General features: G+C 39.4%; 1 protein-coding gene across 1 annotated transcript in view; it reads right to left on the reverse strand.

Moving 5' to 3' along the window:
• LOC103030075 (E3 ubiquitin-protein ligase rnf213-alpha) overlaps nt 1–21,090 on the reverse strand; it is a 63,507-nt gene extending 42,417 nt beyond the window's left edge. The window contains exons 1-11 of the mRNA XM_049485938.1: nt 20,937–21,090; nt 20,508–20,687; nt 17,862–17,978; nt 16,762–17,336; nt 13,776–13,932; nt 13,449–13,666; nt 12,769–12,912; nt 12,236–12,406; nt 3,900–5,397; nt 3,347–3,540; nt 2,811–2,966 (exon numbers count right to left, since the gene is read on the reverse strand). Coding sequence (XP_049341895.1) covers nt 2,811–2,966; nt 3,347–3,540; nt 3,900–5,397; nt 12,236–12,406; nt 12,769–12,912; nt 13,449–13,666; nt 13,776–13,932; nt 16,762–17,336; nt 17,862–17,978; nt 20,508–20,687; nt 20,937–21,081 — 3,555 coding nt within the window. The 5' untranslated portion in view covers nt 21,082–21,090. The remainder of the gene's footprint in view (nt 1–2,810; nt 2,967–3,346; nt 3,541–3,899; nt 5,398–12,235; nt 12,407–12,768; nt 12,913–13,448; nt 13,667–13,775; nt 13,933–16,761; nt 17,337–17,861; nt 17,979–20,507; nt 20,688–20,936) is intronic.
• Between the last annotated feature and the right edge of the window lie 236 nt (nt 21,091–21,326).

Below are 21,326 nucleotides of genomic sequence, written 5' to 3' on the forward strand. Positions count from 1 at the left end.
TTCTGTGCTGTGTTTATGGCAGGAACAGAAACACCCAGAAATTATGACTTGCTTCAAACTCAATTCAGAATCTCTGTGACACTAAGTGCCCAAATATCAGCAGACTTAAAAGTTTATTTTTCTCTTTAATATCTCTTTTAACGTTTCAAAACACATATTATAGTCATTTTATTTGAAAAGAAAGACAAAAAAATAGTTTTAATTTAACATTTAATTTATGCAGTTGGAAAAACGGTGGCAAAATAATGAAATTCTGCTAAACAACTTTAAAGAATTTTAATTTCAGTGCATCACTAATAAAAAATAACTTGAATTCAAACCCAGACACGTTTATTATCACTACAATATTTGTTAACATCCTCTATTATTGTGTTAGAGCTATTACAGCTATCCTTCATATAGATAAACTACTATCCTTCATATATACAGATAAACTACTATCCTTCATATATACAGATAAACTTTTATCCTTCAGATATACAGATAAACTATTATCCTTCAGATATACAGATAAACTATTATCCTTCAGATATACCATAGACTGTATATAAAGATGGACGCCGTGTCGCCGTTCCCATTCATTCAATGAAAATGAAGCCAAAATCTTCTGCCATTTTGGCGATTCAGAGACCAGAGTCTGCGCAGTAGAGACCAGAGGAGGGAGAAAGGCTGTGGAGAGACCGCCTACTCACTTTAAATAACCCCACCCCTGAGGGCTGCCTCGCGGTAACAGACTGCAGAGCGGGGCGGAGCGGAGCTGACGGTCTGTTATTGGTCCCGCCCATAAGCAGCCCTTTTACCATAACCACACCTTTTTTGAATAGAGCTGAATAACGTTTTAAAAAACGAATTCTGTGGGGATATAAAAATTTGACAATATACACAGAGGTTACACTAGCTGTTACATTTAAATAATGGAGGTAGAATTACAGTATATTAGAAAAAAAACGTGATTGAGAGTTGTCTGTTTTGCCATTGAAACCTATGGGGATGGGTGGAGTTACACAGCTTTCTGCAGCCGAACAGCAGGGGGCGCCCGACCTGTGGTGGCTTCACTTTTAAGAGACGATGCTCTGTCCAGCTATATACAGTCTATGAGATATACAGATAAACTACTATCCTTCAGATATACAGATAAACTACTATCCTTCATATATACAGATAAACTACTATCCTTCATATATACAGATAAACTAATATCCTTCAGATATACAGATAAACTAATATCCTTCATAGATACAGATAAACTAATATCCTTCAGATATACAGATAAACTACTATCCTTCAGATATACAGATAAACTAATATCCTTCAGATATACAGATAAACTACTATCCTTCATATATACAGATAAACTACTATCCTTCATATATACAGATAAACTAATATCCTTCATATATACAGATAAACTACTATCCTTCATATATACAGATAAACTAATATCCTTCAGATATACAGATAAACTAATATCCTTCATATATACAGATAAACTACTATCCTTCATATATACAGATAAACTAATATCCTTCAGATATACAGATAAACTACTATCCTTCATATATACAGATAAACTAATATCCTTCAGATATACAGATAAACTAATATCCTTCAGATATACAGATAAACTAATATCCTTCATATATACAGATAAACTACTATCCTTCATATATACAGATAAACTAATATCCTTCAGATATACAGATAAACTAATATCCTTCATATATACAGATAAACTACTATCCTTCATATATACAGATAAACTAATATCCTTCAGATATACAGATAAACTACTATCCTTCATATATACAGATAAACTACTATCCTTCATATATACAGATAAACTACTATCCTTCATATATACAGATAAACTACTATCCTTCATATATACAGATAAACTAATATCCTTCAGATATACAGATAAACTATTATCCTTCATATATACAGATAAACTATTATCCTTCATATATACAGATAAACTTTTATCCTTCAGATATACAGATAAACTATTGTCCTTCAGATATTCAGATAAACTACTATCCTTCATATATACAGATAAACTATTATCCTTCAGATATACAAATAAACTAATATCCTTCATATATACAGATAAACTTTTATCCTTCATATATACAGATAAACTACTATCCTTCATATATACAGATAAACTTTTATCCTTCATATATACAGATAAACTACTATCCCTCATATATACAGATAAACTATTATCCTTCAGATATACAGATAAACTACTATCCTTCAGATTGAAAAACTGAATATGAATACAATATCATTGTGCCTCCTTGAGAAGTCAAAATGTATGTAATGTTTACAATATAAAGACAAAACTAATTGGATGTGAGTGTAGATTGGAACCAGACTGACTAAATAGTTGAGGAAATAATAATTTACATAATTGTTTGATCTAAACCAAATGCAACAAATTACAATAATGTGAATATTTGTCCAAATAAAAGCATGTTTAAATATTAACTAATACATTGCATTACAGAGGATGTGGACTTTAACAACATGTTAAATCTATAGGCTAGTAGAATCATGTGTTGCTTCTACTTTTAAATATATTACCTTACTTTTCAAGTAGACTATGTACTTATTTTACTTTATTCTTTGTGTCTGTAAAATGGTTTGTAAAACTGATTTTTAGTAAGCAGAATTTCTACTCATGTTTTGGTTAAATTGATAATTAACTAATTAAATATTTTAAAGTAAATGTTAACATTATGTTTATGTTAAATGTTAGATTAAAATGAATCGTATTTACATTTTACATGCACAGTTATGAGACTTACCTCAGGGCTGTGCTGATCACATTCCCTGTGCTTTCTTTTTGTGTATTCCACCAGATAGATGTGGGAGTCATTGCACCTCCAGATGTCACCGTCAGGGCTCTGGAAACATCTCAGAACAAACAACTGGAGAAGGAATGTGTACAGTCCTTTGGACACCTGAAGCATAGAATTAGGACATATTTACTATTTAGTTTACTATTTAGAATAGTAGAGAGTATAATTAATCTTGTAATTATTAATTAAGCACATTTTGATCTTAGATTAATTGATCTAATTGAATGAAGAAATGTATCTAGAATTTATTTTATAATAGTACACAAACAGGTTTCCCTCCCTCTGTTTTTTATATTATTCCAACAGCACAGAATAAAAGAGCCTTTGAGAATCTGCGACTTGGAGAGCGTTTAACCAAAAAACTATTTTTAGTAACCAATGATCTTAGTGCATATATACATAATAAAAATAAAAAATGAATTCAAATTGAATAATAATATGAAAAATAACAGCCTGTACCACAGATTTAAAAAAATACTAACCACAGGGGGAATGTCAAAGTGAAAGATTCTTGGGACTTTATCCATGGGTTTGTCCTCATATTGCTGCAGCTGTCTGGCGATGTTTTCGGTCCTCAGCTGTGACTCACTTATCCTTATAGTTTTGTGAGTAAATCCCTCATTTTTCAGCTCTTCTTCTGACATTCTGACATGTTTTTTCACGTAAAGTGATTTTCCTGTTCAAAAAGTAGAATCAGTGTTTAACTAAGGAATAATGAAGTTAATCATTCCAAAAGAAGTGAATTATTCAGCATGATTATATTAAAAATATATAAATATGAAAAATGTTTATATATTATATGAACATGACACTACAATATACTTTAGAATATAATTTTAATATCTTTTAATGTAAGCTAATAAAATATATGTTATCCAGTAAAGTCTGATACCCCTCTAATTATGTAAAATGTTACATTTAAATAATCAAATGTTACATTTCAGAATCAGCAATTAGTACAATATTATGCATGATTATTATTTTTAGCAAAGTAAAAAAAACAGCTAATTATCATAAGTAAATCTTTGTTCTTACCCATGCCAGCATGTTCTGAGAAAATCAGTTTTGTCCTTAGCTCAAACTGCTCAGAGCTTTTTAATCTTGTGAATCCAGTCTGGGCTCCAGATGGCGTTTGATGCTTGTGTCTGAGGTACTGCTTAATTTCTTCATTTCGGTTCGGGTTCTCGGAAATTGTGGTTTTGAAAATGTCAAAAGCCGTAGCTACGTAACTGTGATGGGCCTTTGAGTCACAGAAAATGATTAAACGATAGTTACTTAAATTTGTGTTTCCAGCATTTTTGGACAGCTTGTAGTAAATGGACTCAAACTTTCTGGACACGTCGTGATTGAGCTTGTCTGCTTTTACTAAAGAGTAGATTTTCTCGTGTGAGCTGCCGGGCTGCATTGCTCTTCTGAGGATCAGCTCAACCTCTTCTGCTGTTGTCTCCGGGGTGCAGATCAGAATTTCATCAAAGGTTGGCAAAGGCTGCTCTTTATCTTTGTAAAGAGACAGGCAAAGTGGAAGTATTTCAGCATCTTTACAGGAGATCAGGTAGGGTTTACCCCCCTCCAAGTTAAAGGGCAGTTTTCTTTTCACTGTGAATTCTGCTGCAGATTTGACCAGATGGTTCATCATTTCTCCCAGTACATCCAGGTCTACAAACTTGTCTGAGACAAATCCCGAAAGTTTATTGTGGTATGTTCTCCAGAGCATTACAATCTTCTCATCAGAGTTTTTCAGGTTTTGAAACGCTGCTGCAGTCTGTTCTTCTGTCATTGAAAAGGACTCCTCTGCTGTCTGTCCAACTTTGAATTTCATTTGTGTGTCAAGTATCTCATTTCTTGTTTCCTCATATTTTGTGGACCATTCTTTGACCCACTCTTCATCACCCTGGTATCTGTCAATACATTCCATCACTGCATCTCTGTGCTCCTCAGAGTCTGCAGATCCCTCTGCTTGCTGTTCTATTTCACAGAACATTATTGCTGCTTTGATCTCTTCTTCAGTAAACCCAGTGTCAAGGAAATATTCAATCATGGCTGGATAATCAGTAAGGAATTTCGTGAGCTGAAGAGATGCACCCGATTCGCCGCTTTCAACTGGAGTTTGAAGAGCATTAGTGAGAGCATTTTGGACATCGGCTTCTTCAATGCTTTCTTTAAAAATGGACAGCATGTTAAGGAGACGGGCACTCATTTTCTCCTCTTTTTGGAATTCTGCCACAGAGCGACAGAGATAAACCAGCTGTTTGGCTGTGAAGTGATTTAGATTGTAGTACGTGTTCCTTTTCAGCTCCATGTATTTTACCCATTCAGACAGACAGCCTCTCATGCTTTCACTGAGTCCCTTCAACTCCTCAAGCAGTGGTCTGTATCCTTTGATTTCCACACTCGTAATATGAAATGTCACCCAGATTTTCACATCGTGTTTTCGCTGGCAGTATGCTCTCATCTCCCAGTCCTGGAACAGAATGTGTCCAGCATCACGCAGCTCAAGGAATGACTTCCCTACGTTTATCACATGCTCCAAAACCTGTGGAAAATGCACATGTAAAAAGTATTGGAACTTTGAGGCTATTTTCTTTATCTCTGCTGTAGGCTGAAAAATATTGGGTTTGACATTAAAATATGAATTTAAGACAACAAAAAAAATCAACATTTTATTTCCAGGTATTTAAAACTTGATCTGATATACAGTTCAGAAAATAGCTCCTTCTGATCATCATTAAGACTTCCTATTTAGTTGCAAATCCTTTGCTTGCAGTAACTGCATCACAGAGCCAGCATAAGACATACTTAAATTATGAGGCTGTTTAGGGCCCCCAGGGAGCCCCCAAGAGCAGCAATATATTGTGATAATATATATATATATATATATATATATATATATATATATATATATATATATATATATAAAACATTGAAAATACAAATTAAATGGTGTTACACTTGTAAAATCATTTTTTATATTATTTTATTGTTGGCACACCAATACTAGATTAATAGATTTGTGCTGTTGGCTGCTGCCACTGTTGATTAAAACCAGGTATGCAGCACTCAGTAACTAATGTCAGAAGTGAAGTGAGAGCAAATATACAAAGCCATGAATTCTCCCTCTGGAGCAGAGAAAAAAAACCAAGAAGAAGCTGGGAGAAAAAACAGCAAGACAAAGGGAGGTTTGTATTTTCCATATTACAATATGTTTTGTCATCATTAACCAAGCCTTTGGCCCATTTTATATTTTGGGTAGGTTGCATACATACAAAAACATGCGTAGGCCACGATAATGTACTAAATGTACTAAATATGAATTGAATGTGTGTTTCCTCCATGCTAGTTTCATTTCATACATACATTTCTAATGCGTTTTGGGGACACTTGAAGGTAATGCATTGAAATTGCAAAATGTTGGTATATTTTTTGTGTGTACAGAACATTTCAGCTCTGAGCGTGCCCAACATTTTAGTAGGAATGCCACACAAGTCTTAGTAAATGAGGTCCCTGGTGTTGAGATGACAGTATGGGGGGGGGGGGAGTTCGGCTTAGGGCCTCATAAAAGGCTTGGGTCCGTCCTGCTGCATCAAGCCTCTGACCCACTAAACTTTTGCATTCTTCTTTTGTGATGCTTTTTAGCCAGAGTTTTCTGCATATTTTTTTGTATATTGAAGGTGCATGTTGAAGGATCTCCCCATCAGTTTCTTTAGAGTGACAGACAAAATGTTTCTGTAGACCTCTGAGGTCATTGGACATTACTGAAGATTAATGAACCCGTCCCAGAAGAAGCAATGCAAGAAGTGAGACGACACTAAGCAGTTGTGTTAAATTGGGTAACTATTTAAATTTCAAATAAAGATGTATTTAAGTAGCCTAGGATCTTCTGAAAATAACATGCAAAGTCTGGTGTCAGTCATTGCTTTATTTAGTGTTGTGTGTAAACCCTGACATCAAGATAACAGTGTTTTCACTGCTTTGTACTTTGTTTTCAGATTTGAATGTTGCATAAAAAATAAGTAATTGTCACATCTGGTGCTGTTAGCTCCTCTGTCCCTTCCACACCAAGCTCTAACGGAGGTTCTCAGGTTAACAACTACACTACCCAGAATGCACCACCCGCTGACATCACGCACTATCAGTATCTGCACTTGTCTGCTATTCTGTTCTGACCATGACAGAATACGCGGCCATACAAGATCAGATAGCAGATACTGAGGCTATTAAATCTGGTCTAGCCAACCAAGGGAGGCTACTCGGTCAGCACCAGCAAATGCTCGCTGGTGTGACCCAAGCTGTTTCTGAGCTAGCCCGCCAGCAAACCACGCAGCAGCAACAACTAGCTGAGCTGCTAGCTCACCTCAGAGGCGTAACTGAGCCTAGCCCTAGCCCTTTAGCTGCCCCCAGTATGCCCAACGCTAACTCTTCTGTGCCTGGATTTTCTGTCTCTAAACCGGAGTTGTTTGATGGGGATCAGGAAAAATGCAGCGGTTTTCTTTTACAATGCTCCGTGTTTTTCAGTAATTCACCGCCTACAACCGATAAAGCTAAGATCGGTTTCATTATCTCCCGGCTTTCTGGTAAGGCACTCGAGTGGGCTACAGCTATTTGGGAAGACCTTTCTGGGGCTAGTTACACTGACTTTTTGGTTACTTTCCGCTCAGTTTTTGATCATTCGCGGTATGGACAGTCTAATGGAGAACTTTTGCTGGCTCTCAAGCAAGGTCAGAAGCCGGTGGCTTCCTACGCTTTGGAGTTTCGCACTCTCGCAGCTGGTAGTGGGTGGAATAACGCTGCTTTGATCAACGTGTTTAGATGCGGACTTAACCCAGATGTACAGAGGGAATTAGCCTGCAGAGATGATTCTCTGACTCTGGACCAGCTCATTTCACTGTCGATCCGGTTGGATCAACTTCTCTCATGCCGACCCAAGACCAGTCCTCGCACTCAAAACACTCCTGCGTCTCTGCCCCGCGCTCTGCCCCGCGCTCCCACACCAGAGAAAGCTGCGCCGCTTGCCCCAGAACCCATGGACATCCAGAAAACCCGGCTAACTCCAGAGGAGCGACAGCGTCGAATCCGGCTTCGCTTATGCCTTTATTGTGGGGAGGCCGGGCATTTCAAGGCTGAGTGTGGTCTCCTGACCCGACCCGTGAAAGCTCCAGCCCTGGGACAGCGCGTGGAGAGCACTCGTGGTACGTAGGCATGACACAATCCTTCGTTCTAAATGTTTTTCTCTACCGGTGAATATTGTTTTGCCTGATGGTTTGCTCTCTGTCTCAGCGCTTGTAGATTCCGGGTCGGAAGGGAACTTCATCAGTCTGGACCTGGTTAAGGAGCATAACGTACCCACCCGAGAACTTCTACGCCCTCTATCCATCCATGCAGTAGACGGGAAGACGGTTCGCTCTAAACCAGTCACGCTACAAACGCTACCCATCACCCTGCAAGCCAGCGCTCTTCATTTCGAGGAACTGCCACTTTTCGTGCTTCCCTGCACCGAGCATCCTGTTATCCTGGGCATGCCATGGCTGAAGACCCACGATCCCACTGTCTCCTGGCGCGATGGGGATATCACGGTTTGGTCTGCTCACTGTCATGAACATTGTTTAGCTCTGGATAGTTTAATCATTCAGTCTACTTCTGTAGAGAGTCCTGAAGTTTCTGATCCCATTGTTGTACCCACTGAGTATTCAGATTTTTTAGAGGTGTTTAGCAAGGATAACGCTACTAAATTGCCTCCGCATCGCCCTTATGATTGTGCAATCGACCTGGTGGAGGGTGCCACCCTACCCAAAGCCAGAGTCTACCCCCTTACGCTCGATGAGGAAAAGGCTATGCATGATTATGTCACCGAAGCATTAGCCCAGGGTTTCATTCGGCCGTCGAAGTCCCCTGTCGGGTCTGGGTTTTTCTTTGTTAAGAAAAAGGACGGGGGACTGAGACCTTGTATTGATTATAGAGGTTTGAATGCCATAACAAAGAAATTTGCTTACCCTTTGCCCTTAATTCCTTGTGCTCTCGAGCAACTGCGTACGGCTACTTACTTTACCAAGCTTGATTTGCGTAGTGCGTACAATTTGGTTCGCATTAGGGAGGGGGATGAGTGGAAAACAGTGGTTTACCACCACCAATGGCCACTACGAATATTTAGTCATGAGCTATGGTCTCGCTAACGCCCCCGCAGTGTTTCAGTCGTTTATGAACGATGTTTTTAGAGACATGATTGGCAAGTATGTTACACTTTTTATAGATGACATATTAATCTATTCCTCAGACCTTGATTCCCACGTGCAGCATGTGCGCTCGGTTCTCCAGAGACTTTTGGAGAACAATCTATATGCTAAAGCCGAGAAATGCGAGTTCCACCTTCAGAGAGTCGCATTTCTCGGCTATGTCATCAGCTCCCAGGGAGTCCTCATGGATGACTCGAAGGTAGACGCCGTTACTAGTTGGCCAGCTCCCCAGTCCATCAAAGATCTTCAACGTTTCTTAGGATTCGCCAATTTTTACAGACGTTTCATACGTAACTTCAGTAGCATAGCTGCCCCTCTTACAGCACTCACTAAGAATGCCACCAAAATTCTGAAGTGGTCCCCTGAAGCTGACCAAGCTTTCCAAAAGTTAAAAGCCGCCTTTGTCTCTGCCCCCATTCTTAAACATCCTAATCCAGATTTACCCTTTGTTGTTGAAGTCGATGCTTCTAATACTGGCATCGGAGCAGTTCTCTCACAACGCAGCGGTTCACCGCCTAAGCTTCACCCCATAGCCTTTTTCTCAAAGAAAATGTCACCAGCGGAGCGTAATTATGGGATAGGGGATAGAGAGCTGCTGGCTGTAAAACTAGCTCTAGAGGAGTGGCGTCACTGGCTGGAAGGTGCTGCACATCCATTCACCGTACTTACTGATCACAAGAACCTAGAGTATCTCCGTACTGCTAAACGTCTAAACCCCCGTCAAGCTCGTTGGTCACTGTTTTTCTCCCGATTCAATTTTTCGATCTCGTTTCGTCCAGGCAACCGTAATACTAAGGCTGATGCCTTATCTCGTGTTTTCAGTTCCCCAGACGACACATGCCACGTTTCCGAACCCGAACACATTCTGCCACCCACTGTCAAAGTAGCAGCTATTAGATGGGAACTCGATGACCTTAGTCAAATTAACACACAACCTCCGGAGGGTTGCCCTCCTCACAAGATTTATGTACCTGAGCAATTTCGTGATCAACTCATTGGCTGGGCACATGCTGCCCTTACTTCCGGTCACCCAGGTGTCACACGTACGCTACAACTAATCTCAGCTCGGTATTGGTGGGAAACCATGCGAGCTGACGTTCAGACCTTCGTAGTTTCATGTTCAGTCTGCGCACAATGCAAAACACCCAAAACCCTTCCAGCCGGTAAACTATGTCCTCTACCTGTTCCTGAACGACCTTGGTCACATATTGCTGTAGACTTTGTTACAGATTTACCAGAATCTGATGGTTACACTACTATCCTTACAGTGGTAGACAGATTTTCTAGGGGAGTTAAGTTTATCCCTTTTCCTGCACTTCCTACTGCTCTTCAGACCGCCCAAGCTATATACACACACATTTTCAGACATTATGGGGTCCCAGAGGACATTTTGTCAGATAGAGGTCCTCAATTTACTTCTCGGGTATGGAAATCGTTTTTTGAACATTTGGGTGTACACGTGAGTCTCACTTCTGGGTTTCACCCCACTAGTAATGGTCAATGTGAGAGAGTTAACCAAGAGTTGGGAAAATTTTTAAGATTATACTGTTTCAAGCATGCTTCAGAATGGTCTCAGTATTTGATTTGGGCTGAAATAGCTCAGAATTCTCTAATTAATTCCACGTCTGGTCTCACTCCTTTTCAGTGCATTCTGGGTTACCAGCCTCCGTTAGCTCCGTGGACAGCGTCGTCCACTGAGATCCCCGCTGTTGACGACTGGATGAAGCGGAGTGAGCAGGTGTGGGAGGAGACGCATCAGCAAATCTCGGAGGTCCTACGGAAATATAAGGAGCAGTCCGACAGACACCATGGTACCACCCCCCAATACCAACCCGGAGACAGGGTGTGGTTGTCGACCCGGGACTTGAGGTTTGAGGGGGCCTGTAGGAAACTGCTGCCTAAGTATATTGGCCCATTTAAGGTTTTGTCTCAGGTTAACGAGGTGACTTATAAGATAGAGTTGCCAGCTCAGTACAGAGTGCATAACTCGTTCCATGTATCTCTGCTCAAGCCTCTTGTCCCAGGTCCGCTTGCTGAGGGTGTTCCTGATGACGTGCCGCCCGCGGCAGTGGAGGGGGAGGATTCGTCTACCTATGTGGTTCGAGAGGTGTTGGATTCACGCATGCGTGGCGGTGTGCTCCAGTACCTCATAGACTGGGAGGGTTACGGCCCTGAGGAGCGTTGCTGGGTTGCCGCCGGTGACGTGCTGGATCCTGCTCTACTGGCCGAATTTCATGCCCGTCACCCTAGTAAGCCTGCTCCTAGACCCCGTGGGCGTCCCAAGCGCTCACTCTCTTCTTCGGCTCCGGTACGTAGGGGTTCCCAGTCTCGCAACCCCCGCCTGTCCGGCACCTCTGAGGCTACGCCTGGTCCTCCCGCCGGTACTCCCTGCCCGTCGGGTGGACGTCGTCGTGGTCGTCCCCGTTCCGGCTCCGTTCCGACTCCCTTGGGGGGAGGTACTGTCACGTCTGGTGTTGTTAGCTCCTCTGTCCCTTCCACACCAAGCTCTAACGGAGGTTCTCAGGTTAACAACTACACTACCCAGAATGCACCACCCGCTGACATCACGCACTCACCTGATCACGTGACACCTCACCTGCTTCCTCCAGGAAGTCCCGAATACTGATTACTGGCACTATAAAGGTGCACGCCAAACAGACTACCACGCCGCGTATTGTAGGTTCTCCTCGTACAAAGCGTTACTTATCTCTTGTCTCAGTTTACTTTGTGTATGACCTTGCTTTTGTTTTCTCGACGCCGATTCTTGCCTCTGCCTTTGATATTGGATTGTTTGTGTATGACCTGGACTGTGCTTTCACCACCGCCTCTTGGATTACCTCTGATACTGGATTGCTTGTGTATGAACTCTGAACTGTCTCTCGTTTATGGTATGGTTTTGTCTTCATTGCTCTGTCTACTGGTGATCACCCTTGTTTTTGTATCGACCCTGATTACATCTGTTTATTCTTACAATAAACATATATTGTTTTTATCAGTATCTGCACTTGTCTGCTATTCTGTTCTGACCATGACAGTAATATATTGTCTTGCTTACAGTATCACAGTATATCACAATCAAATCTAAGCTCTGTATTTAGACGGTATTACCCAAGACTCAATAAGGCATCATAGTATATTACCTACCTCAACATAGGTTGTGATTTCATCCTCTCGCTTTTCAGCACCAGCAGTGATCAGCATCAGTTTGTTTTGTAGTTCCTTTAGCTCAGCCAGGCTGTACGTTTTATACACCTCATCTTTTTCATTTGATGAACTTTCTTTGCACCTTAAAGTGATGCAGTTTTCCAGAGTAACCTAAAAAAAAGGATTGGAACTTAATCAACATATCAATAATTTAGATAAATAAATATGATTTGATTCGTATTTATTTCTGTAAAAGGTTAAAATAGAAAATATATAGAAAAATAACTGGTTAAACAGCAAATTTCTGCAATATTATATTTCAGTCAATAAATAATACCATTAGGGTGCAGATAAATGTTTGGCCTTGAGAGTAACAAAAATATTTTTTACAAAACAAGCTTATCAATAAATACTGACATCAATATAATGTATTTCTTTACATAATGGTGTTTTAGTATGTATGTTTAAAAACACCTTTATTAAAGATCAACTAAAGATAATTAAAATATGTATTTTTAAATTGTTGTGTTTACCTTTGACTGAGCTTCAGATGGTCTTTGGATGATGTAAATACCACTCTCATTTATGTCTGTGGCCTGCCGCAAAGATGACCTTTCAACAGACCCATGAGTCTCATAGGCTATTTTCAGCCACTCTTTGTTGTTACAGGAGTCCCTCTGTTATTAAAAGCAATTTCAATGATAGTATATAATATCATTAATATTATTATATCATGAATATCATGAATAATATTACGTTAAAAAACAAAACAAAACACATTTACATGTATAGTTGCAGCATTGACCAGAATTTAAGGAAAGCTACAACTAAATTAAATAAAAATACTTATTACAGCACCTAGTTCAGTTACCGTATTCTTAAATACTTTATCAGTTCATGAATGGTTTGTTTGTAGTTCAATCAAAAACCTTTTTACATTGATGTTTTATTAGTAAAACATATTTCTCTAGTGGCACAATCATATAGCCATCACAGTCTCTGGTGATGCCGGTTAATTATGTTTTTTGTTTTTAATCCAAAACATTATTAATTTAAATAATTAAAAACCGATTTGAATAAACCCAAGATCAATCTTTAAGTTAGCCTATTTTTCCCCTGAGTGAAAATCAATCTCGCTTGATCAGCTATTTTTATATTATTTATTTATTTATTGCAGGAATTGGAACTGAGAACTTTCTTTGTAAACACTTACCAGTTTGTCTTTAAGCTTTGGGTCGTTTTCTAGAGCTGATGTGAGCTTGGAAATAGCTTGCAGGAGTTCTTGAATTCCAGATTCCTGAGGGAGCTGATATATTAAAGGTGTAGAGGCAGATATTGCATCTCTGAAGCAGCACACTTTTCCAATATCCATGGCATTTTCTCCAGCAGAAATAGATGCAAGCTCAACAAATGCTGTCAGCTCTCCAGTGTCTTAAAAAAGAAACCAAAAGGACACAGAGTTTGTAACTGGAATAAAGAAAAAGCACACTAATCGCAATGTACTTGTGTAAGTACACATGCAACATGAGAAAAAAAATACCTTTAATGATTCCTTTAATCCAGTCAATGAATCCTCTTGAGATACATTTATCAAATTCCTTCAGAAAACTGATAACCGTCTCTGGAATATTCTTTACAGTTTCTCCAACTCTGCACACATCTTCAGTGAGATCACGCAAGCACTTGTGGTCCATATGCTGTTAAATATTTAAACATTACAGCAATGTTTAACATTAATATCTGTTAACAGTCTATTCCCCACTCATTTATCCTGGCTTTTCTCTAATTCCACAGATCTTACTGCAGTTTGGAGCTGACAATTCATTCTGATTAAAAACTGAAGTCTATCACAGATTAAAGTTTATTTAATTTAAACAGACAATTAAACAAATAACAGTTATTCCTAACTATTCCTATTTTTTTATAAATAAATAAAATAAATTACTTAAGTATCTGAAATACAATACTATCACGTTTTTTTACATTAACCTGCATTAAACAACAAAAATGCTCTGCTTTCCCCCTGATGTGGTTTATGTCTCCCCAAGCAGACAGAGTGATGGGTAAGGGTGGGTGGGTTGTTTCAGTCAGGGCCGGATTAAAAGAATGGGCTGAAAGGGCTGCAGCCCCGGGCCTCGCCACTAAGGGGGCCTCCGGTCGCTGAATGTCAAATGACATTCAATAACGAAAATTACAAGCAATAAAAAAGGAAAGAGCGACAGAATTATTACAGAAAACACCCAAATTAACCAACGTGGAGTAGTCAGCCTGCTGTAGCAGCTACCACCAGCAAAGACGCGCTGCACTCTCTATCTCTCTCTTCCGCAGCGCGGTGCTGAATTCAGCGCGAGGCTACAAGTATAAAACTCAGTTTAGTTAAATAAATGAAGATGAATAAGGACCTGTAAAGTTAATCAAATATTGTCAAATATAAAGGAAAGGTTGAGATTTTGATGAGCTGTTTCAATGACTTGAAACTGAAACTAACTGAAACTTTTATTATTCTGTGCACTATCAAAAAGCCTTTTATTGTGTTTTAAATGAGTTTTTATTTCATATTATTTATTGTTTTATTCATTTGAAATATTTTTTATTATTTTATTGATTAAATTATTTTTTCTTCATAAGATATACATTCTTTATTTTTTATGTATCCCTTTTAATGATCTTTTTAAAGTGTCCTATTTTTCCTTTTTTGCGTATATATTTTATTCCTCTATAGTAAATGTCAGTTTTTAGTTATTTCTAAGAAATACTGGTTACTCTCAATGCTGTATTTCTGGGTTAGATGTGAGATTGTTTCCAGGATGTCGATTTTCAACCGACAACTTCATACAAGATTAGACCTTCTGAGACCACCAAGCACAAGTGGTACAGTCACAACCGAGAACTCAGGTGGAGAACCGTGGCAATGTTTTCAGTCAAGGGGAGAGTGTTCTAGCATGAAACTACAGCGAGGGTGCCACACTTGAGGTGGAACCATCTGACTGTGCCTGATGTCTGTGATAACCAGGACCCCTCTTTGGAAAATCAATCAACAGAGTTTTCTAAAGACCAGAACCTGAAATGCCCTCACTCTCCAATACCCGTGTTAGAGCTGTATGCCTCTACAAGTCTGTCTGCAAATGTGCCATCTAGAATCAGATAACCCCCTGAGAGACTGAATATTTAGTCTAGTGGCTAACCCACAGCATTAGGGCAGAATAATCCCCAGGGTTCAGCTCGGGAACTGAGGTAGTCGACCCTCTTTCCCTAGTGTTCAGTACTTGGACTGTATATAGTTAAAATAATAAAACTCGTAAATCTGTGTATTAGTGGTGGGCATTTAATGTAAAATGGAAGGAATATGTTTGTGTATTGTTCATGAATTTTGACCCTAATGGCATTCTGTCCTGTACAAGGCAATTGTAGTCATATGCTTGGGTATTGTAGTGTTTTTGGAACGTCATTAAACAAGTTAAGTGCAAGAAACTGAACCAGTTTTAATTGTGGTAATGTGAATTATTTGCGACGATACACGTGGATTTTGTAGAAACAGTCAAATGTTATCTGCATACATGCCAGATACTTTTGATATTTGGACTTTGTCATATAGCTGCTGATCAGTGTTAATTTCGTTGACGAAAAAATTCCGTCATAGTTTTCGTCAACAAAGCTTTTTTTCAAGACGGAAACGAGATGATAACTAAATAAAAACAGCCTAAAAAAAATAAAAAGGACCCGAAATTAACTGACATTTTCGTCAACGAATAAAAACGAGACGAAAATGTTTGGCAGGGACGAAATTCAGTCAGAACCGATTTAGTTTTGTGAAAGGTAGGGACCAGTTAGGAAGAGATCCAATCACTGCTACTTTAGCGAAGGTGGAGCGGGGTAGTCATCCAATCAGTACCCGCCCCTTCTGCAGCAGTGCGCAGATCCGAAAGCCGGGAGGACAGACTCGCCTGTGAACTGTCGTTATTTACGGAGCTCGACTGGAAGCTAACGCGACAGTGTATAGTTAATAATTCAAGTGAACTGATAAAAAAACCTTTACATTTACACCCTTTACACCCTTTGACTGCAATTTTAGTCGACTATATTCTTATGATATTTAGTCGACTAAGACTAGACTAAAACTAAATGCTTTTTTCGGCACAAGACTATGACTAAAACTAAATCAAAATTTGTTGTCAAAATTAACAGTGCTGCTGACAATGATTCTATAAAAAATAAGAACAGGATGGGAGAGAGGGGCATCCTTGCCTAGCACCTCCATGCAGTATCTGTTAGTATTCACTGCAGCCTTGTGTGAAATGTAATGTTTTTATTCAGTTTATAAATGATTCTTCAAACCCTTTTTAATGTAATGAGAAAGAGAAACCAAGGAAAGTACTATGCAAATCTTAAAGATTACATCTTTCCAGGGTGCATGTTGAAATTATTTAAACTTATATGACATGTTTTGAGAGTTAAAATGACAAATGTACTAAATCCTCTCTAGAAAATAAATATTATTAATAAATTATTATTAAAAAATAACATACCCCAAAGTCATCAATCCCTCTAAAGTCTCCACCAAGGCCGAGGTGATCCTTTAGATCACTTATCACTTCTACATTTTCCTTCACAGACTGAAGCTCTGTGTATCGTTTAATGTGTTGAGATGTGTTCTTTTTCCAGGAAGGCCTGGGTTCTTCACTGAACACGTCTGCCATTGTCTTCAGTTCCTTCTGCATACCACTCTTGAGGAACTTGCCCAGTTTTTTCTCCAAATCTGTCAAACTCATTGAGAGATCCTTGAGTCCCTCATATGATTTTCTAAATTCTTCTAAGGTGGGTATGTAAATTCTGCTGTGGACTTGGTCAAGAGGGATTTTTTCAACATTTCCAAAGTCCATTTCCTTCACACGTTTAGTGGTCTCCATCCATATTTCTTTAAAGTGTGTACTTTCTAACAACAGATCAATCTTTTCAAACATCTGAATGTTAGTTAAGTATGTGTCCCTGCCACTCTCTGATTCAGGTTCTTCTCTGCTCAGCATTTCCATTACGGATTTGAGTGAACGTTCCTCCCTTGACAGGTCTATATTTAAATCTGAGTCCAGCTGTTCTACATCAACTGAAACAAACAAATAAAAAACATTAATAAATGCTTGCAACCTTGTGATTTATTGTGTCATTCCTAATCATACAACCCCAAGATGTTGGGACAGAATGGAAAGTGCAAATTAGTGTTTTTACAAATTACAGTACTTTTATTTAACTACAGACAGTATGAACCCAATATATTTCATGTATTTACTACAATTTAAGTTCATCTGATACTATATATTCATTAAAGGAAGTTGGGACAGAGAAAATATGCGCCTAATGATGGTTTCAAACAGGTGATGACAACAGGTGATTATAAATATAATATGGTACAAAAGCAGTCTCTGAGAAGCAAAGATTGGCAGGAATTCTCCAGTTTAAAGCTGAACATTACATTAAGAGCAATATATGCTGCGTTAGCAATGCTGGTGACCGGACGCTCAACCTCACTATTACTGCGACCGGACTGACTGAACTGCTTAATGTGAAGCTGAATAATGTTCAGTTAACATTAAACAAATTAGCAACAAACAAATAAAGAAAATAAACATACCTGGCATGCCTTGGTTGAGATTATAGAGTGCTTTCACTTTTCGTTTCCTTTCTTCAAAGGAACTGAAATTTCTTTCTGCTTCTTCTATTCCCTTTTCCCATCTGGGTTTACTTTGTCCTACAATATGTTTGGAATACATAGTTATTATTTATTTATAATATTATTATATTTCCTTATAATTGAATTTGCAGGACTGCCAGGATACCATGTGGCAACAAGTTGTATGGGCTAAATTCTACAGACCTTTAAAACCTGATTAAGCCAAAGAAATCATTAGAATCTTTTTAAATTAGCCAACTTACCATAGTATAAATATAAAAATTTGCTACATTTAAATCACTACTCAACCCTCCGCCTCCTCCTCCGGCTACATGCCTTACGGCTGAAACACTTGCCTCATTCTTTACTGGCAAAGTGGCGGCCATCAGCAACCAGTTTACTGATGCACAATGTAGCAGTCCTCCTATATCCTCTACTGCCCGGTGTCCCTCCACCGAAGGCGTTGCTTTCTCCTCGTTCACTTCTCTCACTGAGAACGAGACACTGGCTCTCCTAACACGTAGCCGTCCTACTACGTGTCCGCTTGACCCAATTCCTTCAAACCTACTGCAAACTATCGCACCTGCAATCATTCCGGCTATCACTCACACGATCAATGCCTCTTTAACTTCTGGTGTATTCCCGACTGCTTTCAAACAAGCACATGTGACACCACTCCTTAAAAAGCCTTCTCTCAACCCCGCCCAGGTTGACAACTACAGACCGGTCTCACTGCTACCCTTTCTCTCTAAAACACTAGAAAGAGCAGTTCTAAATCAGGTCTCCTCTCCCAGAATGACCTTCTGGACCAGAACCAATCTGGGTTCAAAAAAGGACACTCCACCGAGACGGCTCTGTTGTCTGTGACTGAAGCGTTGAAAACTGCCAGAGCTGCAGGTCAGTCCTCAGTGCTCATTCTGCTGGACCTCTCGGCCGCATTTGACACAGTCAACCATGACTTCCTCCTAACTATACTCTCGAACATGGGGATCGCAGACAATGTGCTGTCATGGTTCAGATCGTACCTCACTGGGCGCTCGTTCAAGGTGTCGTGGCAAGGACAGCTGTCCCCAGCCCACTCGTTACCCACTGGGGTTCCCCAGGGTTCGGTACTGGGACCCCTTCTCTTCTCCATATACACCACCTCTCTTGGTCAGGTTGTCCGCTCACACGGATTTTCCTACCATTGCTTTGCTGATGACACCCAGCTATACCTGTCGTTCTCACCTGAAGATCACTCAATCTCTGCACGGATATTGCAGTGTCTCTCTGACATATCCTCATGGATGAAGGAGCATCACCTTCAATTAAATCTCTCAAAGACTGAACTTCTGGTTATACCAGCAAAACCATCTTTTCAACACAACTTCTCTATAAGTATCGACTCTCTCTCTCTCTCACCGACAAAGGTTGCTAGGAACCTGGGTGTTCTGGTTGATGACCAACTCTCCTTCACGCCCCATGTGGCCTCAGTTGCTCGGGCCTGCCGCTTTGCGCTCTATAACATGAGGAAAATTAGACCGTTCTTGACGCAACAGGCCACCCAACTCCTGGTGCAAGCGGTCGTCATCTCACGCCTCGACTACAGCAACGCCCTGCTAACTGGCCTCCCGGCCTGTGTAGTAAAACCACTCCAAATGATCCAGAACGCAGCAGCACGTCTGGTCTTCAACCAGCCAAAACGGGCACATGTCACCCCGCTGCTCATTGAGCTCCATTGGCTACCGGTTGATGCTCGCATCAAATTCAAAGCTCTTACAATCGCCTACAAGGTGATGACAGAACAGCTCCTTCCTACCTGCACTCGCTCCTGAAGGCTTACGCTACCTCCCGGCCGCTGCGCTCCTCCAATGAACGTCGCCTCGCTTTGCCAAACATTCACACAAAGCAATCCAGACTGTACTCACACAGAGTTCCCCAATGGTGGAACAAACTACCTTCCACTACCAGATCAGGAGAATCTCTCGCTATCTTTAGGAAACTCCTGAAGACAGAGCTCTTCAAAGAGCACTTACTCTCTTAACACCTCTAACACACTAACTACTTCTAACCTCATTTCCTTCTTCCCCTCCTTCACTCCTCTATCCTATTATTCCCCTTTGACCTCCTTTTATCCCTATCCAAGGATGTTTTACCTTTAAACTTATCTTACATTGTACTTGACTATTGTAAGTCGCTTTGGACAAAAGCGTCTGCCAAATGTAATGTAATGTAATGTAATGTAATGTAATGTAAAAAAAATATTCAGGCAACCAACAATTATAGTTATAGTTATTGTGTTTTAAACTATCACATTTACATTTTTCTGATATTTTAATAGTCTTTTAATCGTATGTAATAATCTTTTGACTTCTAGTTTGATTGGGAAAAAGAGACTGATCATGAACCCCTGGCAACCTCATGAGCATAAAGGAAACAGATAGCAAGTTGGGGAGGTGGCTAAGGCAACCAAAAAATAAAAAAGTAAATATATATATATATATATATATATATATATATATATATATATATATATATATATATATATATATATATATATATATATTTTTTTTTTTTTTTTTTTTTTTTTACCAGAATTATGACCAGACCCAAAGTTTTAGAACTTACCAAGCAAGTAACTGCTGACAGCTGACTGTTTTTTTCTTTCAATTATGCACTTTATTAGATGGCATGGTATTGATTTTTCCACCATATCCAGAATGAGTTGCTCAATCATTTTGTGAGCTTCCTTTAATAGCTCCTGTGCTTTGATTGAGAGGTGTGCCATATAGTCTTTGTGTTTTTGCTCTGCAAGAAGGCAAACAAAGATAAATTATTAAAATATTTGTTGAGGATGACAAATGATAGCATTATTTTCACATTTCTATTATATACTGCTAAAAACCTTCCTAAACAAAGGCTATTTGAATGATTTGAGCACCCACTGTTTGCAATCCTCAGTTTGCATTTGTGTGTGAGTGGATGAGTGAGTTACATGACAGGACCATAAGGTGCTTTGCATGTAAAATCTATTTATGTTATGGTAAAGAATCTTACCCAGCATGCGAAACAGATCCCTCAGATCTTCATCAAAGAGAAGATCAAAAAGGTAGTCGTTGTGACTCACAGTCTCTGGATCACACAATTTGTTTTCAATAATGCAAGACACCAAGTTCCCAGATTCACGGCACTTCATCATCATCTGCAGATGATCAGCCTAAAAGACACAATAGTATTGTGCTGGTTAAAAAAGTGCATTCTGCATTCTGATACAGATATAAACAATTATGTACGCTCGCTGAGCACTTTATTATGAACAGCTGTACACATGCCCATTCATGCAATTCTCCTTTAATTTGCTTGTGTGGTAGCAGTGCAGACAGTCTAATATGAGTATTTCTAGAATGGCTAATCTCCTAGTATTTTCAGCACAGCACAATCTGTGGA

Source organism: Astyanax mexicanus, chromosome 12 (assembly GCF_023375975.1).
Source record: "Astyanax mexicanus isolate ESR-SI-001 chromosome 12, AstMex3_surface, whole genome shotgun sequence".
In the NCBI taxonomy this organism is placed as follows: Eukaryota; Metazoa; Chordata; class Actinopteri; order Characiformes; family Acestrorhamphidae; genus Astyanax; species Astyanax mexicanus.